Source organism: Peromyscus leucopus, chromosome 5 (assembly GCF_004664715.2).
Source record: "Peromyscus leucopus breed LL Stock chromosome 5, UCI_PerLeu_2.1, whole genome shotgun sequence".
In the NCBI taxonomy this organism is placed as follows: Eukaryota; Metazoa; Chordata; class Mammalia; order Rodentia; family Cricetidae; genus Peromyscus; species Peromyscus leucopus.
Window position 1 is genome coordinate 139,459,779 of NC_051067.1, and position 22,016 is coordinate 139,481,794.

At 41.8% G+C, this 22,016-nt stretch overlaps 1 protein-coding gene across 15 annotated transcripts in view; it reads left to right on the top strand.

Annotated features, from left to right (window-relative positions):
* Cspp1 (centrosome and spindle pole associated protein 1) overlaps nt 1-22,016 on the top strand; it is a 96,551-nt gene that overhangs the window by 57,648 nt on the left and 16,887 nt on the right. For 12 of the 15 annotated variants that reach the window (XR_003734026.2, XM_037206415.1, XM_037206413.1 and 9 more), the window contains 5 exons: nt 508-637; nt 5,036-5,183; nt 14,300-14,452; nt 18,235-18,347; nt 21,378-21,527. Coding sequence is in view for 14 of the 15 variants with exons in the window: in XM_037206415.1 (XP_037062310.1) it covers nt 508-637; nt 5,036-5,183; nt 14,300-14,452; nt 18,235-18,347; nt 21,378-21,527 (694 nt within the window). In the remaining variant the exon portion in view is untranslated. The remainder of the gene's footprint in view (nt 1-507; nt 638-5,035; nt 5,184-14,299; nt 14,453-18,234; nt 18,348-21,377; nt 21,528-22,016) is intronic. The other 3 variants (XM_028864556.2, XM_028864557.2, XM_028864558.2) reach the window with 1 other exon arrangement.

Here is a 22,016-nt window from a genome sequence, read left to right on the forward strand (position 1 = left end):
CCATAGAAGTGTGTGTGCACATGTGTACATCCCCGAGGGACAGCAGTTTTGGATCACAGGTGGTTGTGAGTGCTGGGAACCAAACCTATGTCACTACTACTTAGCTAAAGACACAAATTGATTACATTTGTAAGTTTTATGTTTTAAAAGCAGAGATGGGAGATTTTATGGAGGAGTCATTTAATTAAGAATTTCTTCCTCTTCAAGACTTTTTATTTTACTTTCTATTTACTTTTTTGAATGTGTATGTGCATGTGTACAAATGTGCCACAGTTGTATGTCACAGTGTGCATGTGGAGGCCAGAGGACAACTTGCAGGAGGTGCTTCTGCTCGTGCCTGTGGTCCTGGGCACGGAAGAGGAGGTGCTGTACCCGCTGACCCATCTTGCTAGTTTTCTTCTTAAAGACGGTTTTATATGCCAGGCAGTTTCAAATAATTGTTTTTGTTTTCTTCTAGAATTGCTTGTTCTTATAATAAGTTGATTCAAATTATTTATTTGATGTTAGGAATCCTGTTGGACAGAATGAACAGAAAATTTTAGGTGATCGATTCATGAATTCAGGACTGATCTTTGAAGATAAACCAAAACCTTCCAAACAGTCACTTCAATCTTACCAAGAAGCTCTGCAGGAGCAGGTATTCCTTCATTCATGTATTCCTTTGGTGTTGACTGAGTTATTTATAGCACAACCTTAGACCTTAGGGGAAACAAGAACAGGCAGTGTGGTAAGCTTTGAAGTGGGTACACTGGAATGCTGTAAGAAACAGTAGTCTTACCCGGGACAGTTAGAGCTTCATATATAGTGGATATTTGAGCTGCATGTTAGTTCACAGACATTATTTTTGTATTTCCCTGTGTCTGCTCCTAGGGAGTTGCTTATTTATGTATTGAGTGTATGTGTGTGTGTGTGGTTCTCTCTTTTACCATGTGTTTTTTTTGGGGATCAAACTCAGGTAGTTAGGGTTGGTAGCAGGTTATATGACCTTTTGAGAAATCTTGCTGGCCCTACAGGAACCTTTAGTTCAGTTCATCCTGGAGGTGCTAAGGCTCCTCATGAGCCATATGGGGAGAAAGAGAGGATGTCCAAGAGACACTTCTCTGATCTTTCTTGCACAGGGCATGGGTGTAGGGGATAAGAAAGAGCAGAGGGCTTGACCATGATTCATAGTGTTCAAACTGAGGAGACTGAAGAGGCAACACACCAATAGGGAATATGTTAGTGGAATACTTACATGAAGCACACTGGCTTCTCTTGTAGTTTATATGGTAAAGGAAACTTACTTAGAGGAGTTTATAAGGGTTTCTCAGGGCCAAGATTCTAGGGGTAGGTCCACATTATAAAGTACAGTTTTTGTTGTTTTCTTTTCTTGAGGTAGGCTTTCATGTGTTCCAGGCTGGTCTTGGACCCACTTCTGTGATGAAGAAAGAATGGCCTTGAAATCCCAGTCCTCCTGTTTCCTTCTCCCTCCTTGGTGCTGTCCTGTTTATGTGGCACAGAGGATTAATCTTAGGACTTTCTAGGCAAGGGCTCCACATTCCTAGTCCTTTGTTAATTTTATATGAACATATTTATTATTTTTGATTCTGTGTTTGTGTGTCTGTATACATGAGTGCTGATGACCACAGTAGTGTCAGATCCCCGTGGAGCTGGAGTTATAGGCATTTGTGAGTTGCCCTATGTGGGAATCAAGCTTAAGTCCTTTGCAAGAGCAGCGCTCACTCTTAACTGCCCCAGCCCCTTGTAAAATACTCTTACTCAGTTTTTTTTTTTCTTTCTTTTTTGAGACAGGGTTTTTCTGTGTAGCCCTGGCTGTTCTGGAATTCACTATGTAGACAAGGCAGATCTTGAACTTCCAGAATACACCTGGTTTTACCTCCCAAGTGCTGAGAGATTAAAGGCGTGTACCACCACTGCCCAGTTTTTTTTTTTTTTTTTTTTGGACAGGATCTCATTGTGTGTCAATAGCTGCCTGGAACTCACTGCTGTACCCACAAACTCACAGATCTATCTGCCTCTGCCTCCCGAGTGCTGGGGTACAGATTTACATGTTATGTCCTTAAGCTTCTCTGAATTTCCTCAGTAACTTTGATAATGCTTCTACTTTCAGCTCTGATTTTTAAAATTTGACTAAGGGTTTGCCAATATTGTTAATCTTGGCAAATGAACCAACTCTTCATTCCATTAATTCTTTTTTTTTTTTTTTTTATAAATTTTTTGATAATTTTATCCCTGACTAGAATTCTCTCTTCTTGTCTATTCCTTTGGGTGTTTCTGTTCTTGTTTTTCCAAGGTCTTCAATTGCATCATTAAGTTATTGATGAGATCTTTCAGTCATTTCATGTATTCACTTAATACCATAGACTTTCCTCCTAGAACTGCCTTTATTATGTCCATAGATTCTGGTATATTGTATCTTTATTTTCATTAATTCTAAAAATTAAAAAAAAATTCCTTCTTAATTTTACCTTTGACCCAATTTTCATTCAGTCGTGTATTGTTTAACATACACGAGTCTGTGTACTTTTTAGTCAGCGTCATTCTCTTGTGATTAGATGAAATGCAGTATGTTTTTTCAGTTTTCTAAATTTGTTTAGACTTACTTTGTGTCCTAATATGTAGTCAGTTTTGGGGAAAGTTCCATGGGCTGCTGAGAAGAAAATGTATTCTTTAGTGTTTGGGTGGAATGTTCTACTGTATATGTCTTTTAGATCCATTTGATTAATGGTGTCATTTACCTCCAGGCTTTCTCTGTTTTGTTTTTGTGTAGAGGACTTGTTTCTTGGTGAGAGTGGAGTACTAAAGTCAGGCACTGTCGCTAACTGTGTTCAGTCTGTGATCTTAGAGGATGCCATTAGGATCTAGGATGAGGTTTAGTGTCTCAGTGCTCAGAATGGTCGTGTCCTCTTGTTGGATATTTCCTTTAGTGAGCAGGAAATGCCCTCTCTTTGATTAAGTTTGGTTTGAAATTTATGATTTTGTCAGATATTAAGCTAGCCAGACCTGCTTGATTCTTTGTTCCATTTATTTGGAACAATACCTTTTTCAATCCTTTCATCAATGATGGTGTCTATGGTTGATGGTGAGGTATGTTTCTTACAACAAGCAAAAAGATGGATCCAGGTTTTTAATCTAGTCTGTTTTTGTTGGGGAATTGAGACACTTATTATTGGGAGTTAATTTTGATCAGAGTTTATTAATTCCTGTTATTTTGTGGTGCTGTTTTCTTAGACCTCTCATGGTCAACTGGATTGAGGTTACTTATTCCCTGTACTCTTGGGTGTGCTTAATCTCTTTAGACTGAACTGTTCCTTCTAGTATCCTCTGTAGAGCTGACTTAGGGGACATGAGTTCTTTAAACCCAGTTCTATCACAAAGTGTTTCTCCTTCCATTAGGACAGTTTTGCTGGGTATAGTAGCCTGGGTTGTCATCTGTGTTCTTTCAGAACTTTCTATCCAGGGCCTTCTGGCTTTCAAACTCTCCATTGAAATGTCAGATGTTATTCTGATGGACCTGCCTCTGTAGGTAACCTGGACTTTCTCACTTGCAGCTTCCAATAGCCTTTCTTTATTCCTAGGGAATTTCTTTTCTGATCTTTTATGTTTGGTGGTGTTTGTGTCTCTCATCCCTTCATTAGTACTTTTTCCCTCAGATTTGAGAAATTTTCTTCTATAATTTTGTGGAAAGTGTTTCCTATGCCTTTGATCTGGGTTTCTTTTCCTCTGTATCTGATTTGTATGTCTGGTCTTTTTATAGTGTTTCAGAGTTCCCAGGCGTTCTGTTCCTGGGGTTTGTCTTTTTGATTGTGTTTATTTTTAGATGAACCATTTGGTCTGACCAGAAGGTTTCTTTCCTCTAACTGGTGTTGCAGATCTGCTAGTCTCTCCCCCTGACTCCCCGCTGGCGGGACTTTGCACTGATCTTTTGTCAGAGCGTCTATCTCTGTGTTAAGTTACATTTTCATTGTTTCATGCAGGTGCTCATTTATGCTTTTGCAGACTCCCTTCAGGCGACTGCTCATGAGCCTCTGAGTTCCCTAAGTTACTTATAGTGGCTGTTTTGAAGTCTTGGTCTTGTCCGTCAGCTAAGTCGCTTTTCTCAGCGTAGGGTGGATTGCTGTTTCTGGTGGAGACATGCTGTCTTGGCTGTTCATGTTTATGCTTTTTTGATGGGATCTAGGCATCTGGAGTTAGATGGCTGGTGGTGTTTCTTTGTATGGATAGCTGATCTTGCCTTTATTGGGTGTGTGTTTGATCTTTGCTCTTGCCCCAACTTGTCAGATTATGGGCCCGCTGAGTGGTGGTTTGTCTTCAGTTTGGGCCACGCTGTTGATATACAATGGAGTTGTCAGTGTTCTTTGCCTAGGGAGGAGAGGGGCAACTCCTGGGCCCGGCTGTAAACTTCGTGTAGGCCTAGATTCTTGCTGCAGAGCTCAGAGGTGTAAGGAGAGCTCTCTGGAGTCTCCTGGTGACCCTCGGGTAGCAGGGTGGGAATCACGGTGAGTGTGGGCGATGCTCTGTGGGGTGGGTTGACTGGTGGGCCTGGAACTGGATCTAGGAGCCCCTACCTAGAGTTCAGGTCACAGTCCTCTAGGCTGTCCCAGAGTGGCTGGCTGATAGTAGAGGGAGTGACTGATAGGCAGGTGGGACTTCCCTGTGTCTAGGAGTCTAGTCCCTCCTAGGACTTCCGGGTCAGTCCTCACTTGATCCTGGAACAACACAACATGTGTGGTGAGGGCTTCTCCTTGCAGTTCAGGTCAGACCCCTGCATTCCTAAGGGGCAGGAGGTCAGGTGGACTGGATGTAGGGGCTGGTGAGGGCTTTTCCTTGCAGTTCAGGTCAGACTCCTGCATTCCTAGATGAGCATTCTTATTTGTGAATTCATAACTTTATAGCGAAGAAGTGTTCTTTAAAAAAAAAAAATCTGTAGTTTTTTTTTTTTTAAACCAGAAAAATTAAATAGTAGTACTGCTAGTCTCTTGTTTTAGCCTGCTGTAAGTCAATATTTACTTTAAACATATCTTATGTTGTCAAGATTCGGGAAAGAGAAGCAAGAAGGAAGAAAGAACGCTTAGAAAAAGAAGAATATGAAGCTAAATTGGAGGCTGAAATGCGAATTTACAACCCCTGGGGGAAGGGCGGAGGTGGCGCTCCTCTCCGAGATGCTAAAGGAAACCTGATAAGTATGATGTGTCCATGAATTTGTGTTAAATGCATTCTTTCCAGTGTTTTAAGAGTGGAGAGTAAAAAGAGGTGGGAATCAGACTATATAATAAGGGTTTATTTTATGATTTAATGCAAAGATGCTCTCCTGATTATGAATGTAACATATGTTACAAAGTCTTTCTTCTGCAGAATAATAAATACATTTTCCATTCTCTGATAGTCACCAAACTGCAAAGAATAATTCATGTTAGTTGGTGCTTATCCAGACTAGTATTTTATACACACACACACACACACACACACACACACACACACACACACACACAATGTATATATATCTATATAGTATATTAAAGTATATTTTCTTTTTTTACTGAAAGTATTAAAAATTTCTGCAAGTTTATTTTAGACTAATAAAAATTGCAAATAGATAACTGAAGTAATTGTGGGAAGGGATCTGCTTTGAATTCATATATGGAGTATACTTGTTCAATATATGGCTTCTTTTGCACTGGGGGCATCTTTATTTCAGAAACTCTGGCAAGTTTCAGAGTTATAATCCTTCAGTTATTTATTCTTTTGTGTTTGCTTGGCGTGGTGGCACAAGCCTTTAATCCCAGCACTTGGGAGGCAGAGCTAGGTAGACCTCTGTGAGTTAGAGATAGCCTGGTCTATGCAGCAAGTTCTAGGCCAGCCAGAGCTACATAATATAACCCTATATCCAAACAAGAAGCTACTTTATAAACATTGTTACCTACATTAAAATAGATTTTGCCAACTCTGGCTAAGTAGAATAAGAGTAAAGATCGTGTGGGGTTTAGTTATAAGTGACTAAAGGCTAAAGAGAGGACCCACTAAAATGCTAAAAGTAGTGTCAGAATTGTGGGTATGCAGAACTTGGAATTCTTTTTTCTTTCTTAAGACAAGGTTTCTCTGTGTAACAGCACTGGCTGTCCTGGAACTCACTCTGTAGCCCAGGCTGGCCTCCAACTCACAGAGATCCACCTGCCTCTGCCTCCCAAGTACTGGGATTAAAGGCGTGCGCCACCACCGCCAGGCTGAATTTAGAATTCTTTTTTTTTTTTTTTAAAGATTTATTTATTTATTATATATATATAGCATGTATGACTGCATGCCAGAAGAGGGCACCAGATCTCATTACAGATGGTTGTGAGCCACCATGTGGTTGCTGGGAATCGAACTCAGGACCTCTGGAAGAGCAGTCAGTGCCCTTAACCGCTGAGCCATCTCTCCAGCCCCTGAATTTAGAATTCTTATGGGTTACGCCTTTTGTTCTTTTTTTTTGTTTTGTTTTGTATTGTTTTTGTTTTTTGAGACAGTAGTTTTGGTGCCTGTTCTGGATCTCCCTTTGTAGCCCAGGCTGGCCTTGAACTCAGCCTGGCTCTGCCTCCCAGAGTGTTGGGATTAAAGGCGTGCGCTTCCACTTCCCGGCATGTCTTCTGTTCTTATGAATATTTCAGGTGTATTTGAGCCCACCTAATAAGGTGACTCTTTCTCCCCCGTAAATTATTTTTTCCTTTTGTACCTTCATATCCTCATAGGTTTAGAAGACCAGAGCCCTTGGTGCCTTTTCCTAATAGATGAAGTTATTTTAAATGTGGCCTACAATTCTTATTTGAAGTGTGTATTTGAATATGTTAGAAAAATAATTTTCATTTACTTACTCAGGATACTATAATAGTCTCTTATTTATCGAGGAGTGCCAAGCCTGTCTCAGAGGTTTATGGCAGAGCGAGCTTCCTTCTCAGGTCTGTGGGATTCTGGTTCTGGTTGCTGCTTCTCCAAGAGAGGGACTTCTTCATTGAGTCACTGCTCCATGTTAGAATCCCTTCCCTCTTGGCTGCACAGTGTGGGTCTAGGAGTAGTGAGGTGAGTGGGGGATTCTGTTTGTCCTAGACTGGAATTGGAGGATCATCTTCTCTGCCCTCGTTCTGCTGGTCAGCTACTCCCAAGAGCTCCTGCTCAGGGGCGTCAAAGTTTGCTTTTCCTCTTAGTGCCCAGGAGCAGGCCTGGGGTTGATGAGTATGTGGCCAGTTGTTAGCTTAAGGAAGTTGGAGTCATGAGTTGTCAGAAATACTCTAGCTAATGTGGAGGACGCCCCATCAGACATTGGGAGCAGAGTAATTCAGAACTTTCTAGGAGGCCTAAAGCAGTATAATTATGGGACAAGTTTGTAGTGAAGTGTGGATTATTGAATTGTAAGACACCGCTTTAGAATTGCACCCTGGAGGAAATGAAGACAGTACCTCTGAGGTTTCTATGTTAAGTAGTAAAGTTTATCTACTTTATGTTACAGTCATCACATGAAACAGAGAAAATGGGTTTTGTGAAGGACGGTGAAACTCAAAATACTGTATTCAAAGTAACGAGTCCTTACCTAAGAAGAGTCAAGTTTTGTATGTAGGTGTTATGTTTTAGAAATGGGGAAACATGACTTTGGTATTGTATTGAGATGTTCAGGGAAGCGTATTGTGATGACCAAGGTGTGTCCTATGTACTTATAGCTAACTCGTTCTGCTGCTTCCTCGTGGACTTAACTTCTTTTGTTTACTTTTGGTCTTCTGATGGAGAGAAACTAAAGAACGTGAGTCTTCACTTCTCACACCTAGGTCTTTTTAAGAGAATATACTTCTTAATGAAATAAAGCAGAACAAATTGTTTTTAAATAAACACCTATTTTAATTGTTTGTACCACAGTTCAGTGTTCTTTATTCACTAGAACTCTCTGTTTGTCTGTCTGTCTATTTTTGGTTTTTCACTGTGTAGCTCTGGCTATCCTGGATCTTGCTCTGTAGACCAGGCTGGCCTTGAACTCATAGAGATCCGCCTGCCTCTGCCTCTCGAGTGCTGGGATTAAATGCATGCGCCACCACCGCCCGGCCTAGAACTCTTTATTTAAGGTCCTATAAAAGCTAAGCTATTATAAGATGTCTGAGTAGGTGAATGGACAAGCTTATTTATCCAGTGTGTGTGTGTGTGTTTTGGGGGGTGGGGGGAGCTGCTTAGCAATACAAAGGAATGAATTGTTGGTGAACATAATTTGTGAGACTCAAAAATTCTGATAAGGAAAAGATCCATTCTGAAAGTTACCTTTGTACATTTCTATTATGTGATGTTTTCAAAATAACAAAGTTATAAAGAACATGCCCAGTGTGTGTAGGCTGGGAATATGACTAATTATAGATAGCAAGATGGGTGTGTTTTGGTGATGGAGCTTCTCAAAAAATTAACTGATTATAGTGATGTTACTTGAAACTGCATGTGATAAAATTTTAACAACTATACTGCAGTGGTTCTAACTTTCCTAATGCTGCGACCCTTTAACACAGTTCCTCATGTGGTGGTGACCCCCAACCATAAAATTATTCCATTGCTACTTCATAACTGTAATTGTGCTACTGTTATGACTCATAATGTAAATATATAATATTCAGGATACCTGATATGTGATCCCCAAAGGGGTTGAGACCCACAGGTTGAGAACTGGTGCTATACACCAAAAGAAGTTTATGTGGATAGCGGGAAAATTAAACCCCTGAAATGAAACGTTTGAGCCCTTGAAAGATGCCTGGCCATCTCTCAGTCCTGGTGAGAGGGATGCTAACTATTCTGTCATACATGTTTGACCAAGTAATGCCTTGTCTTTACCTTATGTCTATTGAGGTAAAATTTGCATGTAATAAAATGACTCTTAAAATTTAGTGAGTTTTGACAGCTGTTCTGAAATCATTTCTCCCACATTCAAGATGTAGCGCTATTCCAGAACTGCTGGAAGGACAGTTGCCTCTGTCCCCTTATGGGCAGTCCTCTTACAGCCTGTTGCCCCTGTAAATCCTGGGGTACCAGTGTTGCCTTTTGATTTTGATAATTTTCTTTCAGAGTAATTTTTTTTTGTTTGTTTGTTTTTCGAGACAGGGTTTCTCTGTGTAGCTTTGCGCCTTTCCTGGAATTCACTTGGTAGCCCAGGCTGGCCTCGAACTCACAGAGATCCGCCTGGCTCTGCCTCCCGAGTGCTGGGATTAAAGGCGTGCGCCACCACCGCCCGGTGTTTCAGAGTAATTTTGTGATATTCTTTTCTTTCTGTTACTGAGTGGTGTTGCATTGTTTTGAGGCACTGTATCTGCTAACAGTTGATAGCTGCTTGAGTTATTTCCAGTTTAAGGTCAGCATGAATAGAATCGCTGAAAGCCATAGGTTCTCAGCCTATTGGTTGCGACGCTTTTGGGGGTCGAATGACCCTTTCACAGGGGTCGCCTAAGACCACTGGAATACATAGACATTTACATTACGATTCATAACAGTAGACAAATCATAGTTATGAAGCAGCAACAGAATAATTGTATGGTTGGGGGTCACCCCAACATGAGGGACTGTGTTAAGGGTTGCCGCATTAGGAAGGGTGAGGACCACTGCTGTAGGTGCTCATATACAGGCCTCTGTGAATTTGCACTTTTATTTCTCCTGGGTAGCTAGATGCTTAGGAATAGGTTTAGTTGGTCACACAGTGTTTTGTTTGCTTGTTTTTTTTTTTTTATCTGTGTTTCAGATTAAAACTGTTTGCAAACTGTGCCTTTTTCAATAACATCAGAAAAGCACACACTCTCCAGTGCTCTGAACTCTCATCAGTTTGTGGCTCACAGTTTAGCCATTCTCAGGAATGCATAGGTATTTCAGTATTTCAAAGAACTTCTATTGTGAAATAACTTTAAAAGAGTTGCAAAGGTCCAGCGAGAGTACCTTTCAGTGTGTTTCCTTCATAATGGACATTTATGTAATCATGGCCCAATTATAAAAGCTAGAAATAGCATCAATACTGAACTGTCAGTGAAATTATAGATAGTATCTAAATTTTGCCAGTCGTGCCCCACCCCATGTCTTCTTCCTGTTCCAAATGCTACGTTATACATGTAGTTGCCTGTCTTGTTTATTGGATTCATTCATTTATTTATTTATTCATTCCTTCTTGCCATGCGTGTGTGCCTGATGTGTAAGTGCTGGCTCTGGCAGGCCACACGGCATATGGAGATCAGAGGGCAACTTCGGGAGTCAACCATCTCCTTCCATCGTAGCCTGTGATCGGGGTCCAGCTCAGGTGGAGGCCTGGGCAGCACTTGCTCTCTCCTGCTAACGCTCTTGTAGGCCCGCCAGTCTAACCTGCCCTCTGTGACCATTGTCCATGTATTTGCCTACTCAAATCCACATGTGTGCATAGGCTTTTGTGCATTTCCTGTACCACTCAGTCCATCCATCCAACACAGTGCATCACTTAGTGGTTTTTATTTTTATTTTTTGTTTTTTTTTCAGACAGGGTTTCTCTGTGTAGCTTTGCGCCTTTCCTGGAACTCGCTCTGTAGCCCAGCCTGGCCTCGAACTCACAGAGATCCGCCTGCCTCTGCCTCCCAAATGCTGGGATTAAAGGTGTGCGCCTCCACCACACGGCTCTTAATGGTTTTTATTATTCAGAGTTATACCAAAAGGCAATCAATTTTAGAACATTTCCATGTTGAATTTCGTTGGCACTATGGTAAACTCTGCATGTCTAACTTTATGTCTACATCATACACTTGTCTAATTCTGTAGTAAGTTTTGAAATTTAGATGGTGAAGTCTATTTTCTTTTCTTTTGTTTTTTCTTTTGTTTTTTTTGAGACAGGGTCTCCCTGTGTAGTTCTGGTGTTCTTGAATTGTAGACCCCTGTGCCTGCTTCCCAAATGCTAGGATTATGGGTGTCTGTCATGATCTCTCCTTGAACCCCCCAAGATTGCTGTGACGTCCAGTTATTTATTTTACTATTAGTTGGTCATCTTCATCCAAATATGGTGTGATTTTCTTTGGAATTGTATTGACCCTATGGGTAATTTTGGTACAGGCTTCATCTTAACAGTATTGACTCTTCTAATGAACTGCTGTGTGGACTGCTGATGTACTGGTGTGTGGACTGCTGATGAACTGGTGTGTACTGCCTGTCCACTGACTGCTGATGTACTGGTGTGTACTGCCTGTCCACTGACTGCTGATGTGTTGGTGTGTACTGCCTGTCCACTGACTGCTGATGTACTGGTGTGTACTGCCTGTCCACTGACTGCTGATGTGTTGGTGTGTACTGCCTGTCCACTGACTGCTGATGTACTGGTGTGTACTGCCTGTCCACTGACTGCTGATGTACTGGTGTGTACTGCCTGTCCACTGACTGCTGATGAACTGGTGTGTACTGCCTATCCACTGACTGCTGATGTACTGGTGTGTACTGCCTGTTCACTGACTGCTGATGTGTTGGTGTGTACTGCCTATCCACTGACTGCTGATGAACTGGTGTGTACTGTCTATCCACTGACTGCTGATGAACTGGTGTGTACTGTCTATCCACTGACTGCTGATGAACTGGTGTGTACTGCCTATCCACTGACTGCTGATGTACTGGTGTGTACTGCCTGTTCACTGACTGCTGATGTACTGGTGTGTACTGCCTGTCCACTGACTGCTGATGAACTGGTGTGTACTGCCTATCCACTGATTGCTTTTAGTTAATATCTCTTACCAGTATTTTATAGTTTTGAATATCAAATCCTGTACATATTTTGCCAATTGTGTCACTGAGTTTTTCATGTTTTGATACTATTTAGATGCTATTTTTAAAATCGCCTTTTTATTTTTTAAATATGTATATATATATATGTGTGTGTGTGTTCAGTGTGTGTGGATGCACATGTGTGTACCTGTGTGTGGAGGCTAGAGGTTGACATTGTGAGTTTTCCCTAATGACTCTCCTCATTTTCCCTGAGGCAAGGTCTCCCAGTTGAACACAGAGCTCACCGGTATGGCTGGTACAGGCAGCCACGTCAGCTTTCTCCAGGAGTCTTTTGTTTGTACAGATCTGGGTGCTGGGATTACAGCCTGGTCTCCATTGCCTACCCAGCTTGCTGTGTGTTCTCAGGATCTGAGTCCTCACAAGTGCTGCTTCCCTGGCAAGTGCACTAACCACTGAGTCATCCTCTCAGCTCTTCTCCTCTCATTGGTGGGTTTTAGTGTGACATTACAGACATGTACAGTATGTACAGTGATTATAGCTAACTCCCCTCCTCACTTGATATAGGGCGGGTGTGCATGTTGCCACAGGTCAGAGGACAACTTGTGGGAGCTGATAGCTCTTCACCATGTGGGACCTGGATATTGAACTGAGGCTAGCAGTGGGTGCCTTTACCTACTGCCTCCATTTCTATGTGCGTGCGTGCGTGCGTGCATGCGTGCGAGCGCATCTTCCCGTCCATGCCATGGAGGTTAGAAGAAGGCATCACATCCCTTGAGGCTGAAGGTAACAGGTGTTTGTGAGCTGCCAGTGTGAGTAGTGGAGTGAGCTCTGCTCCCATAATCGAGTGGTACAAGTTCTTAACTGTTGAGCCGTCTCCACAGCTCCTCTGTCTCCTTTTTCTTAGTGTGTGTGTGTGTGTGTGTGTGTGTGTGTGTGTGTGTGTGTGAGAGAGAGAGAGAGAGAGAGAGAGAGAGAGACAGAGAGAGACAGAGAGAGAGAGAGAGAGACAGAGACAGAGACAGAGAGAGAAGGAAGGCGTTCACAAGTCACGGCGCACATGTGGAGGCCAGAGAGTAACTGGGGAGTCCAGTTCCCTCTGCCTTGCTGAGCTGGGTCTCACTGTGTAGCGTATTGCAGACTAGCTGCCTTCCACCAGCTGAGCTTCCTGGCAGATTTCCTGTGTCTTGCTGTAGGAGAGCTGGGATTACAGATGTGAGCCACCACATCTACATCTGTTTTGTCTATGTGTGATTGGATTCAGGCTATTTAGGCTTGTGTGACAAGCATCTTTGTAGCCAGTAGGATATCTCGTTGGCACATTTTTTTTTTTTTTTTTTTTTTTTTTTTTTTTTTTACCTCAAAGCTCTTAGCCATTTTCTGGGCTAAGAATGGCCTGACTGTAATATGAGGATGTCATTATTCTGAGCTTTGGTCTCCTGGGTGTGTTCACATGTTATTTGGACTGTTCTGTATGGTATCTTAAATATGAGTCACATTCAAAATACGTCCCTGAATGTAATGTTCTTCCTTGTAGATAACTTTTATATCTGTGTTTAAGTTCACTTTTATTGTTATCCCAGTGTTTTGGGAGGAGTAGATGACAGGTTTATTTTTATATATGCACTTTTAAAATTTGAATTCTATAAACATACAAATCTGTTTCTGAGACTGGTGGTATGACCTAGTTTGCACACGTCAGATCAGCATTCTACCAGTTGAACTAGGTATTAGCTACTTAACAGACACAGCAAGTCTGCTGCTAGGTAATACGCCATCCCGGGGTAATGTTTTAAAATGAGAAGTGCATACTGCTTTGCCGTTCTTCAGATAGAGATTTTTTGGAGTGGTTTTTTTTTTTTTTTTTTCTGGTTGTCTGTGTTTGATGCCTTAGCCTGATGTTGTAGTGTAGATGTCTCCACTGGCTTCCATGTACAGCCCAGGGAGCTTCAGTTTCTTATCTTTAGATCTCTCCCTGGCACCCTTCAGTGCCATGTGCCATGGCAGTTGGTTTTCCCTGCAGTGAGGTGGGTGATGAGTGATCAAAGAAGATGGAGCTCATGTCTTTGTGAAGCAGCCCTGGAGTCACGTGTCATTTCCTGGCAGTGTCTTAGTCTCACGTGAGGGAATGCGTGGACCACAGCAGCGAAGAGACCTGGGTTCCACAGTTTGAGGATGAGTTGCTAAAGAGTTTGTTCGCGCATTGTAACCCTCCCGTGAATATGCTCTTTGTCGCTTGTTTTCAGGAGCTGATGGTTTGGGGTAAAGGTCACTCTGACTTACTTTGGGTCCCACTATGTTTGCTCTGTACTAAAGAAATTCTGATTTCTGATCTGTCAGTGGGTATGTTAATGTGACTTTGATAGAATGTCAAAATGTACGCATCTTAATTTCAGTCCTAGTTTTGAGTTGATTTCACAGTCTCTTTAGCATGTTCAGTGAGGGTGCTCCAGACCTGCAGCCAGCATCTAGTCACTGCAGTCTGTCCTGTCTTAACCTCTTGATTTCTAATTTGTAAATGTATTAAGTGTAAGAGTAATTGTAGAAATGTGTTTATTGAAATAAATGGATTATTTTTCCCTCTCAGCTGATTTGAATAGGATGCACAGACAGAATGTAGATGCCTACCATAACCCAGATGCAAGGACACACGAAGATAAAAGGGCTATTGTGTCTATAGACCAAAACTTAGCCACTTCAAGTGCTGAGAACCTAGAAGACTCTGCAAATAAAAACCCAGGTTTTTAATCCCATTCTATATTAAAAAACATTTCTAATGCTGTTCAGTAACATTTCACTTCTGTTCTTTAATACAATTCTTACTGTAATTTTGAGAATTTGGTACTATGAATTAGGAAGCATAGAGTATCTTCTTTCTTTAAAGTAGTTATTTGAGAAAAAGCGACTCAGTCGGGAACAGTTGCTTCACAGTGGGCGGTTGGTCCCAGCTCTGCAGTTTGCTGTGTCTGTGTAGCGCTGCTAACGGCTTCCGGCTTCCTTTCCGTACCTGAGGGGGTCTGTCTTTCCATGTATCCGAAGTTTATTTCTCATCCCCAGACTGCACCAGTGAGAAAGTATTTGGTGTGTTATGATCAATTATACAAGAAATTAGTTTTTTGTTTAAGTGAATCACTTGCCCTCCACATAGTACAAAAAATGAAGTAACTGGAAGTTTAGTATCAGATCACATCTCTGTTGATGAGTAGAGCTGACATACCATTAAGCAGCATCCATAACCAAGTTTTTGTAAGTTGGAATTATTCAGTTTCTTTTTAAAATGCTTGCTGGGAAAAGTTGGCATCATCCTTCTTTACCACATGTGTAGGCGTATATGCTATACATTTAAAACTAAAGCAAATGTAAAGATGGACATCTCACACTCTGTATGATGCTGATAATAGTGACTACTTACTATAAAATTCGGCTTTTGCACTTTTGTAGTTTTTTACTGTGGTTTTGATTATGTTTTTACACTTCAATAGAAGTTTTGATTATAGGAAACCTTTTTACAGTAGGAGGTTTTTCTGAAATATTCCTGACTAATCATGCAGTTGAGTGTCACCACTCGTCTGACTTGCTGGCGACCCACCAGGTCAGGGCTGATCACGTGACTGGCCCGGCTGTGGCTGGCACTTTGAACCTGGCTGCTTGCGGCTTTGTGGGCAGCCCCGTTCCTTGGTTGCACTGCGGTTATGTGGAGGGTTTTGTGTTTTTTCTTTTTTGTACTCTTTTGAGACAGGGTTTCTCTGTGTAGTCCTGGCTATTCTGGATCTCACTCTATAGACCTGGTTGGCCTCGAACTCACAGAGATCCTCCTGCCTCTGCCTCCTGAGTGCTGGGATCAAAGTCGTGAACCATCACTGCCTGGCTCACAGTAGATTTTTACTGTTTGTGTCTAGCTTCAATTTTTAGAACTTTAAAATTGGACTCTTTTATTTTGATAAAATTTTTTCTTAACCTGAAATGGTTCAGTGCAGAGTAGGAACAACAAGTACTTTTTCATGTCATCGCTGCTAGGAGAGAATTCTGGCCCCTCTCTTTACTGCTGCTCTTGGTGGCTGCTGCTGCGGGAGTCATGCTGAGGGTCTCCCCCCATTTCTTCATGCACAGAAAGAAGTGTTTGCAGCTCTGACGGAGCTTGGGACTTCCTCTTTCTTAAGCATTTGCTTACTAGGCATAGACATGGAAAATAAACAATTTCCGTGACCCTTTCCCAAGAGAATAAACCTGATTGAACGTGCCCAGCAAATTCTGACCTGTATTGTTTTTCTGTATTATCTCAGGTTTTCCTCTGGGGGTGCTAGTGATTCCTTAATCTTCAAGATGTTCATCATAAAATGTTTAGTTTCCTCATTTTATGTGAATTGAAATTTCCTAGGCTTTCTTTCCCTAAGAACTAACCTGAACTAACTTTGTAAATATAAGAATGTGTCCAATGCTACCTAATTTGTGCTATGCCATATATATGTGTATATATATGTATATGAGTGCTGTGTGTGTGTATGCATGTGTACACATAGGCACATAGCTGTATATGTGTGCATATATATGTGCTGCTTAATATTTTTAAAAGGCTTTGGGAAACTGGGATATATCTGAAATTTTCCTAATTTATGCTTTTCAGCTTTGTTCTCCTCTGGTATATTGTCTTAATTGGGCTTTTGTGGTTGTTGTTTGTTACTTGTAGACAGCGTCTCACTATGTGGTCCTGGCACTCACTGTTGTCCCCATGAGTCTTAAACTCATGGAGAGCTAGCTGCCTGCCTCTGCCTCCCCAGGGCTAGGATTAAAGGTGTGCACCCGCTCCCAGCCTCTCTAGGCCTGGTTTTGTGTCCTTCCTAATGATCCTTTTGGTGGACAGTTGAGAGAGGAGCTCACTATGAGGCGGTAGCTCCCCCTGCAGGAATTCAGGTGTATACCACCCTGCCTGGCTCATGCTGTGAATTTTCTTTTACTGTTTGGTTCTTAAGTGAACTGCTATGAAATCCAGTACTAATGTGGCTTCAGCTGTTTTTTGTGGTTACTATGGTAACTAGTTACATGTCTGCTTTCTAATAGTATTAACTCCATAAACTTTGAAAAAAGTTGTTTTTTTTGCAACAGATTTATTTCATCTAATATTCCTTTTTTTAATTGTCACAAAAACTCAAATTTTGAGGGAAATTAAGGTAAAAACTAACACTTAACGTTTATTTTGCTATCAGCTTTCTACGGTGCCCAAGATTTAAAAGAACTTTCATAGGCTCAGTTTGCTTTCAGTAGACCAGTTTTTTTTGGAAAAAGTTCTCATGCTGTTCCAGGCTTGATTGGACTTTCTGTTAATCCAGTCAACTGAATGTTAGTGAATTTAAATACAAAGGCAAAGGAGACCTGAATTGCTAAACTACCAAGTAGTTTCCATAAATAACACACAAAAAAGGAGATAAAAACATCAAATTGATAGTAGTAAGAATGAGTCAATAACTGAGCATTTGATAACACACAAACCTCTAACCCCAGCCTTAGGAGGCAGAGGCAGGAGGATTGCTGCAGATTTGAGGCTAGCCTTGTCTACACAGTGAATTTCAGATCAGTCATGGATACATAGTAAGACCCTGTTTTAGTAAACAAAACCAACCAACCAGAAAAGAATAAATCAGTAAGTTAAGAATAATATAAAAAGTTACGTGAGACTTAAATTTAAATGTCATATTTTTTCTCTCTGCATTCAAAGAGATTTGTTTTCAGACAGCTTTTCTGAAATAAGTTCCATTTAAGAATAATGTATAATGCTATTTTTAAGGGATATATATATAGATATATATGTTACATATATATGTAACAGTACAATATATATGAATGTAAATGTACAATAAACTTACATTTATATCCCTTAAAAAGATACCCTGTGTGTACTATAGATACAAGGCTTGTGCATGCTAGTAAAGTGGTGAACTCAGTAATTTTAGAAGAAAAACCTATTACAGTTATTTGAATTTGTTAATTATTTCATAGCCTACTTCATAGCCTGTATTTAAGCTATGGATGTGAAGCATTTTGGACTTAGCAATTTTTAAAAATAATTTTTAGAAATTTCTGATAGGCGTATAGATTAATAACTATCCCCCTCCCCCCATTTTCTCCCCTGAGCCCTGGGGATTGAATCCAGAACCTTACACATGCCAAGCAAATGCCCTGCCTCTGAGCTCTCTTTCCGCTCCTAAGAACGTTCTTAAGTCAAGGCTATTCACGTCCATTTCCGTCACGCACTTTACTCTGTGGCCTGCACTGCCATCCGTGTTTAGGTCGTTAGCTTGCAGATGCCCCGGGTCTTCCTGCTGCTATAGACACGATTGCCAGCTACTCACTCGGATCCTGTCTGCCCTCTCTTGCTGCCCTCTGTGCACCCCCATGTTCTTGCCTCAGCCTTCTGTCCCTGACCTTAACCCCGGATTTCTGTATGTGGTACTGTTTTCATAATGTGGGTTTATTAGTACATCGTTCCTTTCCTAACAGTATGTTTCTGCAAATTGTCTTTTGAAGGTCTTGTGCAAGCACAGAGCTCTCCCTTTGCCCGGGGAAACACATTTGGTGAGCAGCCCACAGAGCTTCAGATTAAAGAGCAAGAATTATACAAGAATTTCCTTCGTTTTCAGGTGAAAGGCTTGTTTGGTTATAGTTCCAGCTCTTTATAATAATAAATTTTCAGGTATTTTATCCACTGTGCACTAAATTCTAAAATGCCATGCAGTTATCCAAAATGTCTAGTTTATATCAGATACAGGTATCACATTGTTTCCCTCATATCTGAATCTTTTCTAAACTTCATTAGAAGATCAATAGTTTTTAAATCAATGAATGTTGAGATTTGTAAAATTCACTTAGGCTTATTTAGAGTAGGAAATGAAGCCCTGCCACCCTCCACGGATATGATATCCTTGTCTCAGTACAGACTGGAAATAATCAGAAGTTGCATTTCAGTTGAGTTTGGTGGTACATGTATTAATTTCAGCACTTGGACTAAGCAGGAGGATTGAAAAGCCAGGCAGGGTTATATGAAAAGATTCTGTTGCAGGAAACAGAACAAAACAGATTTACATGTAATATAATGACATTTTGCAATTATAGGCCTCTTTTTGAATGTCGGTGGGTAGCGTTTAAAGTAATGAAGAGTTCAAACTATTCCAAAGAAGGTACTTAAGTGTCTAGTGTTTACTGAGCATTGAGCTGGGGGGATCCACAGTATTGCCTTAGTGCTAGTAGGAGAATAGAGCCCCCGTGGCTGAGATGTCTGCTTTCTCTCCCTCCCTTCCCTCTACATGTGTACTACACACATATCTCAGAGTGCCTGATAAAATTTCCTTTGGTATAATTTTTTTTTACAGGCTGTTGTTTTTTACTCAGAATCTGGTACAGCTGCCTGTCTTTGCTTACAGAAAATGTCTAGATCCCTTAGCCTGACAGTTAAGGCTTCTAATCTGACCCCATCTCCCAGTCAGCTCCTCATAAGATCACACTTGACCATGCTCTGCTCTCGGGTATTGTGGACTCTACAAGGCACAGTGGTCTAATGAAGGCAGACTTAAGAAGGATGGCCCTGGCATTAACACTAGGATGTGTCAGTGGGGCACTGGGTGTTTTCTTAGAGCAGTGACAGTGAACGTGTGGAAATGATTGACAGAGAATATGACACGTATCACAAGCCCCACGGATATCAGTCACTCGGGTCAGCAGGTTAAGGGTGGTACAGAATCAGCTGAACTTGAAGGAGCTTGAAGTGGTTCTGTTACCATGACGACAGCAAGTCAAAATGTAAGTTTACTCTATTTTATTTAGCACATCTACCATGGTTTTTTTTTTTTTTTTGGTTTTTCGAGACAGGGTTTCTCTGTGTAGCTTTGCGCCCTCCTGGGACTCACTTGGTAGCCCAGGCTGGCCTCGAACTCACAAAGATCCGCCTGGCTCTGCCTCCCAAGTGCTGGGATTAAAGGCGTGCGCCACCACCGCCCAGCTATCTACCATGGTTTTTAAAATCACTTTATTCACAAAGTAATTTTAGTTGTAGTATCTTATTAAATTTCAGACTCTAGTGAAATTCTCTGTTTTGGGCCATGCCCTCAGCACAGATTGGTTTGTCCACAGCAGCAGAGGTGACCTGCTGGGAAGTCTCCCCTCGGAAAGCCATGAATAAGAGAGGAGGCTTTGACTGTTATCTTGATCCTCAGTGTATTCATGAATAGACTCCTCTTGAATGGTGATTGTTCAGTTGTTTTCCTTAGCAGTCACAAAATCCCTTTTGTCTTCAATCAAAATTAACACAGAATTCTATGAAAATGCAAAATAGCTAAATGGTGTTTATTACTACTGTCAACAGTGTCTTACAAGACAGGAAACCTAACACTTAAGAATTGAACTATCAACAGTGTCTTACAAGACAAAAAAATCTAAAACTTAGGAGTTGAAGTAAATGATTTAAAATTTTTGTTCACAGAGGTGAGAAAGGAGCTTTAGCCAGCGATTTGCACAAATAAGTCATAGTTAATGCATTGAAGCCTTGATGCTGTTCAAATTGAGTAATATTTGTGAATGATTTTTAAGTAAAGCTTTAAAAACAAACTTAAAAAATTTTAATAATTCAATCAAAAAGTTAATTTAAAATTGGCACATTTGATAAAGTATTTTGTGTTACATAGTTTGAAAACTGACCTAGAAGATAGTTTGCTTCTTTTAAAAGTTGCTTAGCTGTGTGGTCTGTTAATGCCTTACAAGTTGGCAGTATTGGATGTAGCAGTTATCCTCTGTAATGTCTTCAGGGAAGAGGGAGAAGAAAGATCCAGGTTTAGTGTGAGGTTCTGTTGCATCATCAGTGTGTTTTCTGGGTTTGTTGTCCTTGTGAGTATCTGCGTATTGCTTGGCACTGAGTGTTGAGGCTGCATGTTTAAATGTGTCACAGTGAGTATTAGGAAAGGCTGTAGTTGGTAACTCATAGTTATATATAGGAAGATTCAAGTTCTCATGTAAAATACTGACCATGTGCAACCTTAAAGCTACAGGAAATTCAGATTGCATAAAAATACCTTCCATCTTAAGACTGTACAGTCCAGAGTGACATCTCTAGGAGACACACTCTCAGGGGGAACTTCCTGTGTCCTGGCTCCATCCCCGGTACACACTTGGATTGAGCTCCGGACCAGTGCGTGCTGAGTGCAGGCTCTGCCCCTGAACCACCTCCCAACACTGAGGTGTCAGTTCTTCTTAACCTGCAGTAGGGGGAAGCAGTCTGAGGAAATGGTTCTTTCATAAAGAGGCTAACATGCTCAGTTAACTCTTGTGTGGGAGTTCTCTTCAAGTTCAAGCACACTGAGATACAGTGATAATTGTAGGACAATCAGCCACAGACACTTACGAATGAATATGCTCTACACGGTTCCATTTGAGTTCTTTGAGCACTTGAGAAGTGGACATTAATAACTTCTAGATGAGAAAACTGAGGACAAGTCCATTTCTTCAGGTCACACAGTCTGTAGTAAGCAGGATGGCAACTGACGGGCAGCTTTTAACAGTATCAAATACAGGACACCCCCAAACCGAGGGACTTTGAGTCTGTAAGAGTCCTGGAAAAAGCGGCAGGCGATGCTCTAATTTGTTGGTAGTTGGGCAGAACACTAACTGGTCCTCATCTTCAGATTGAGGAAAAGAAACAAAGAGAAGAAGCAGAGCGCGAGAGGCTGAGAGTGGCCGAGGAGAAGGAGGAAAAGCGACTTGCGGAGCAGAGGGCAAGGATTCAGCAAGAGTACGAGGAGGAGCAGGAGAGGAGGAGGGAGAAGGAGGAGGAGGTGCGTGAGTACGAGGAGGAGCAGGGGAGGAGGAGGGGGAAGGAGGAGGAGGTGCGTGAGTACGAGGAGGAGCAGGGGAGGAGGAGGGAGAAGGAGGAGGAGGTGCGTGAGTACGAGGAGGAGCAGGAGAGGAGGAGGGAGAAGGAGGAGGAGGTGCGTGAGTACGAGGAGGAGCAGGGAGGAGGAGGGGGAAGGAGGAGGAGGTGCGTGAGTACGAGGAGGAGCAGGGGAGGAGGAGGGGGAAGGAGGAGGAGGTGCGTGAGTACGAGGAGGAGCAGGAGAGGCGGAGGAGGGAGAAGGAGGAGGAGGTGCGTGAGTACGAGGAGGAGCAGGAGAGGAGGAGGGAGAAGGAGGAGGAGGAGGTGCGTGAGTACGAGGAGGAGCAGGAGAGGAGGAGGGAGAAGGAGGAGGAGGAGGTGCGTGAGTACGAGGAGGAGCAGGAGAGGAGGAGGAGGGAGAAGGAGGAGGAGGTGCGTGAGTACGAGGAGG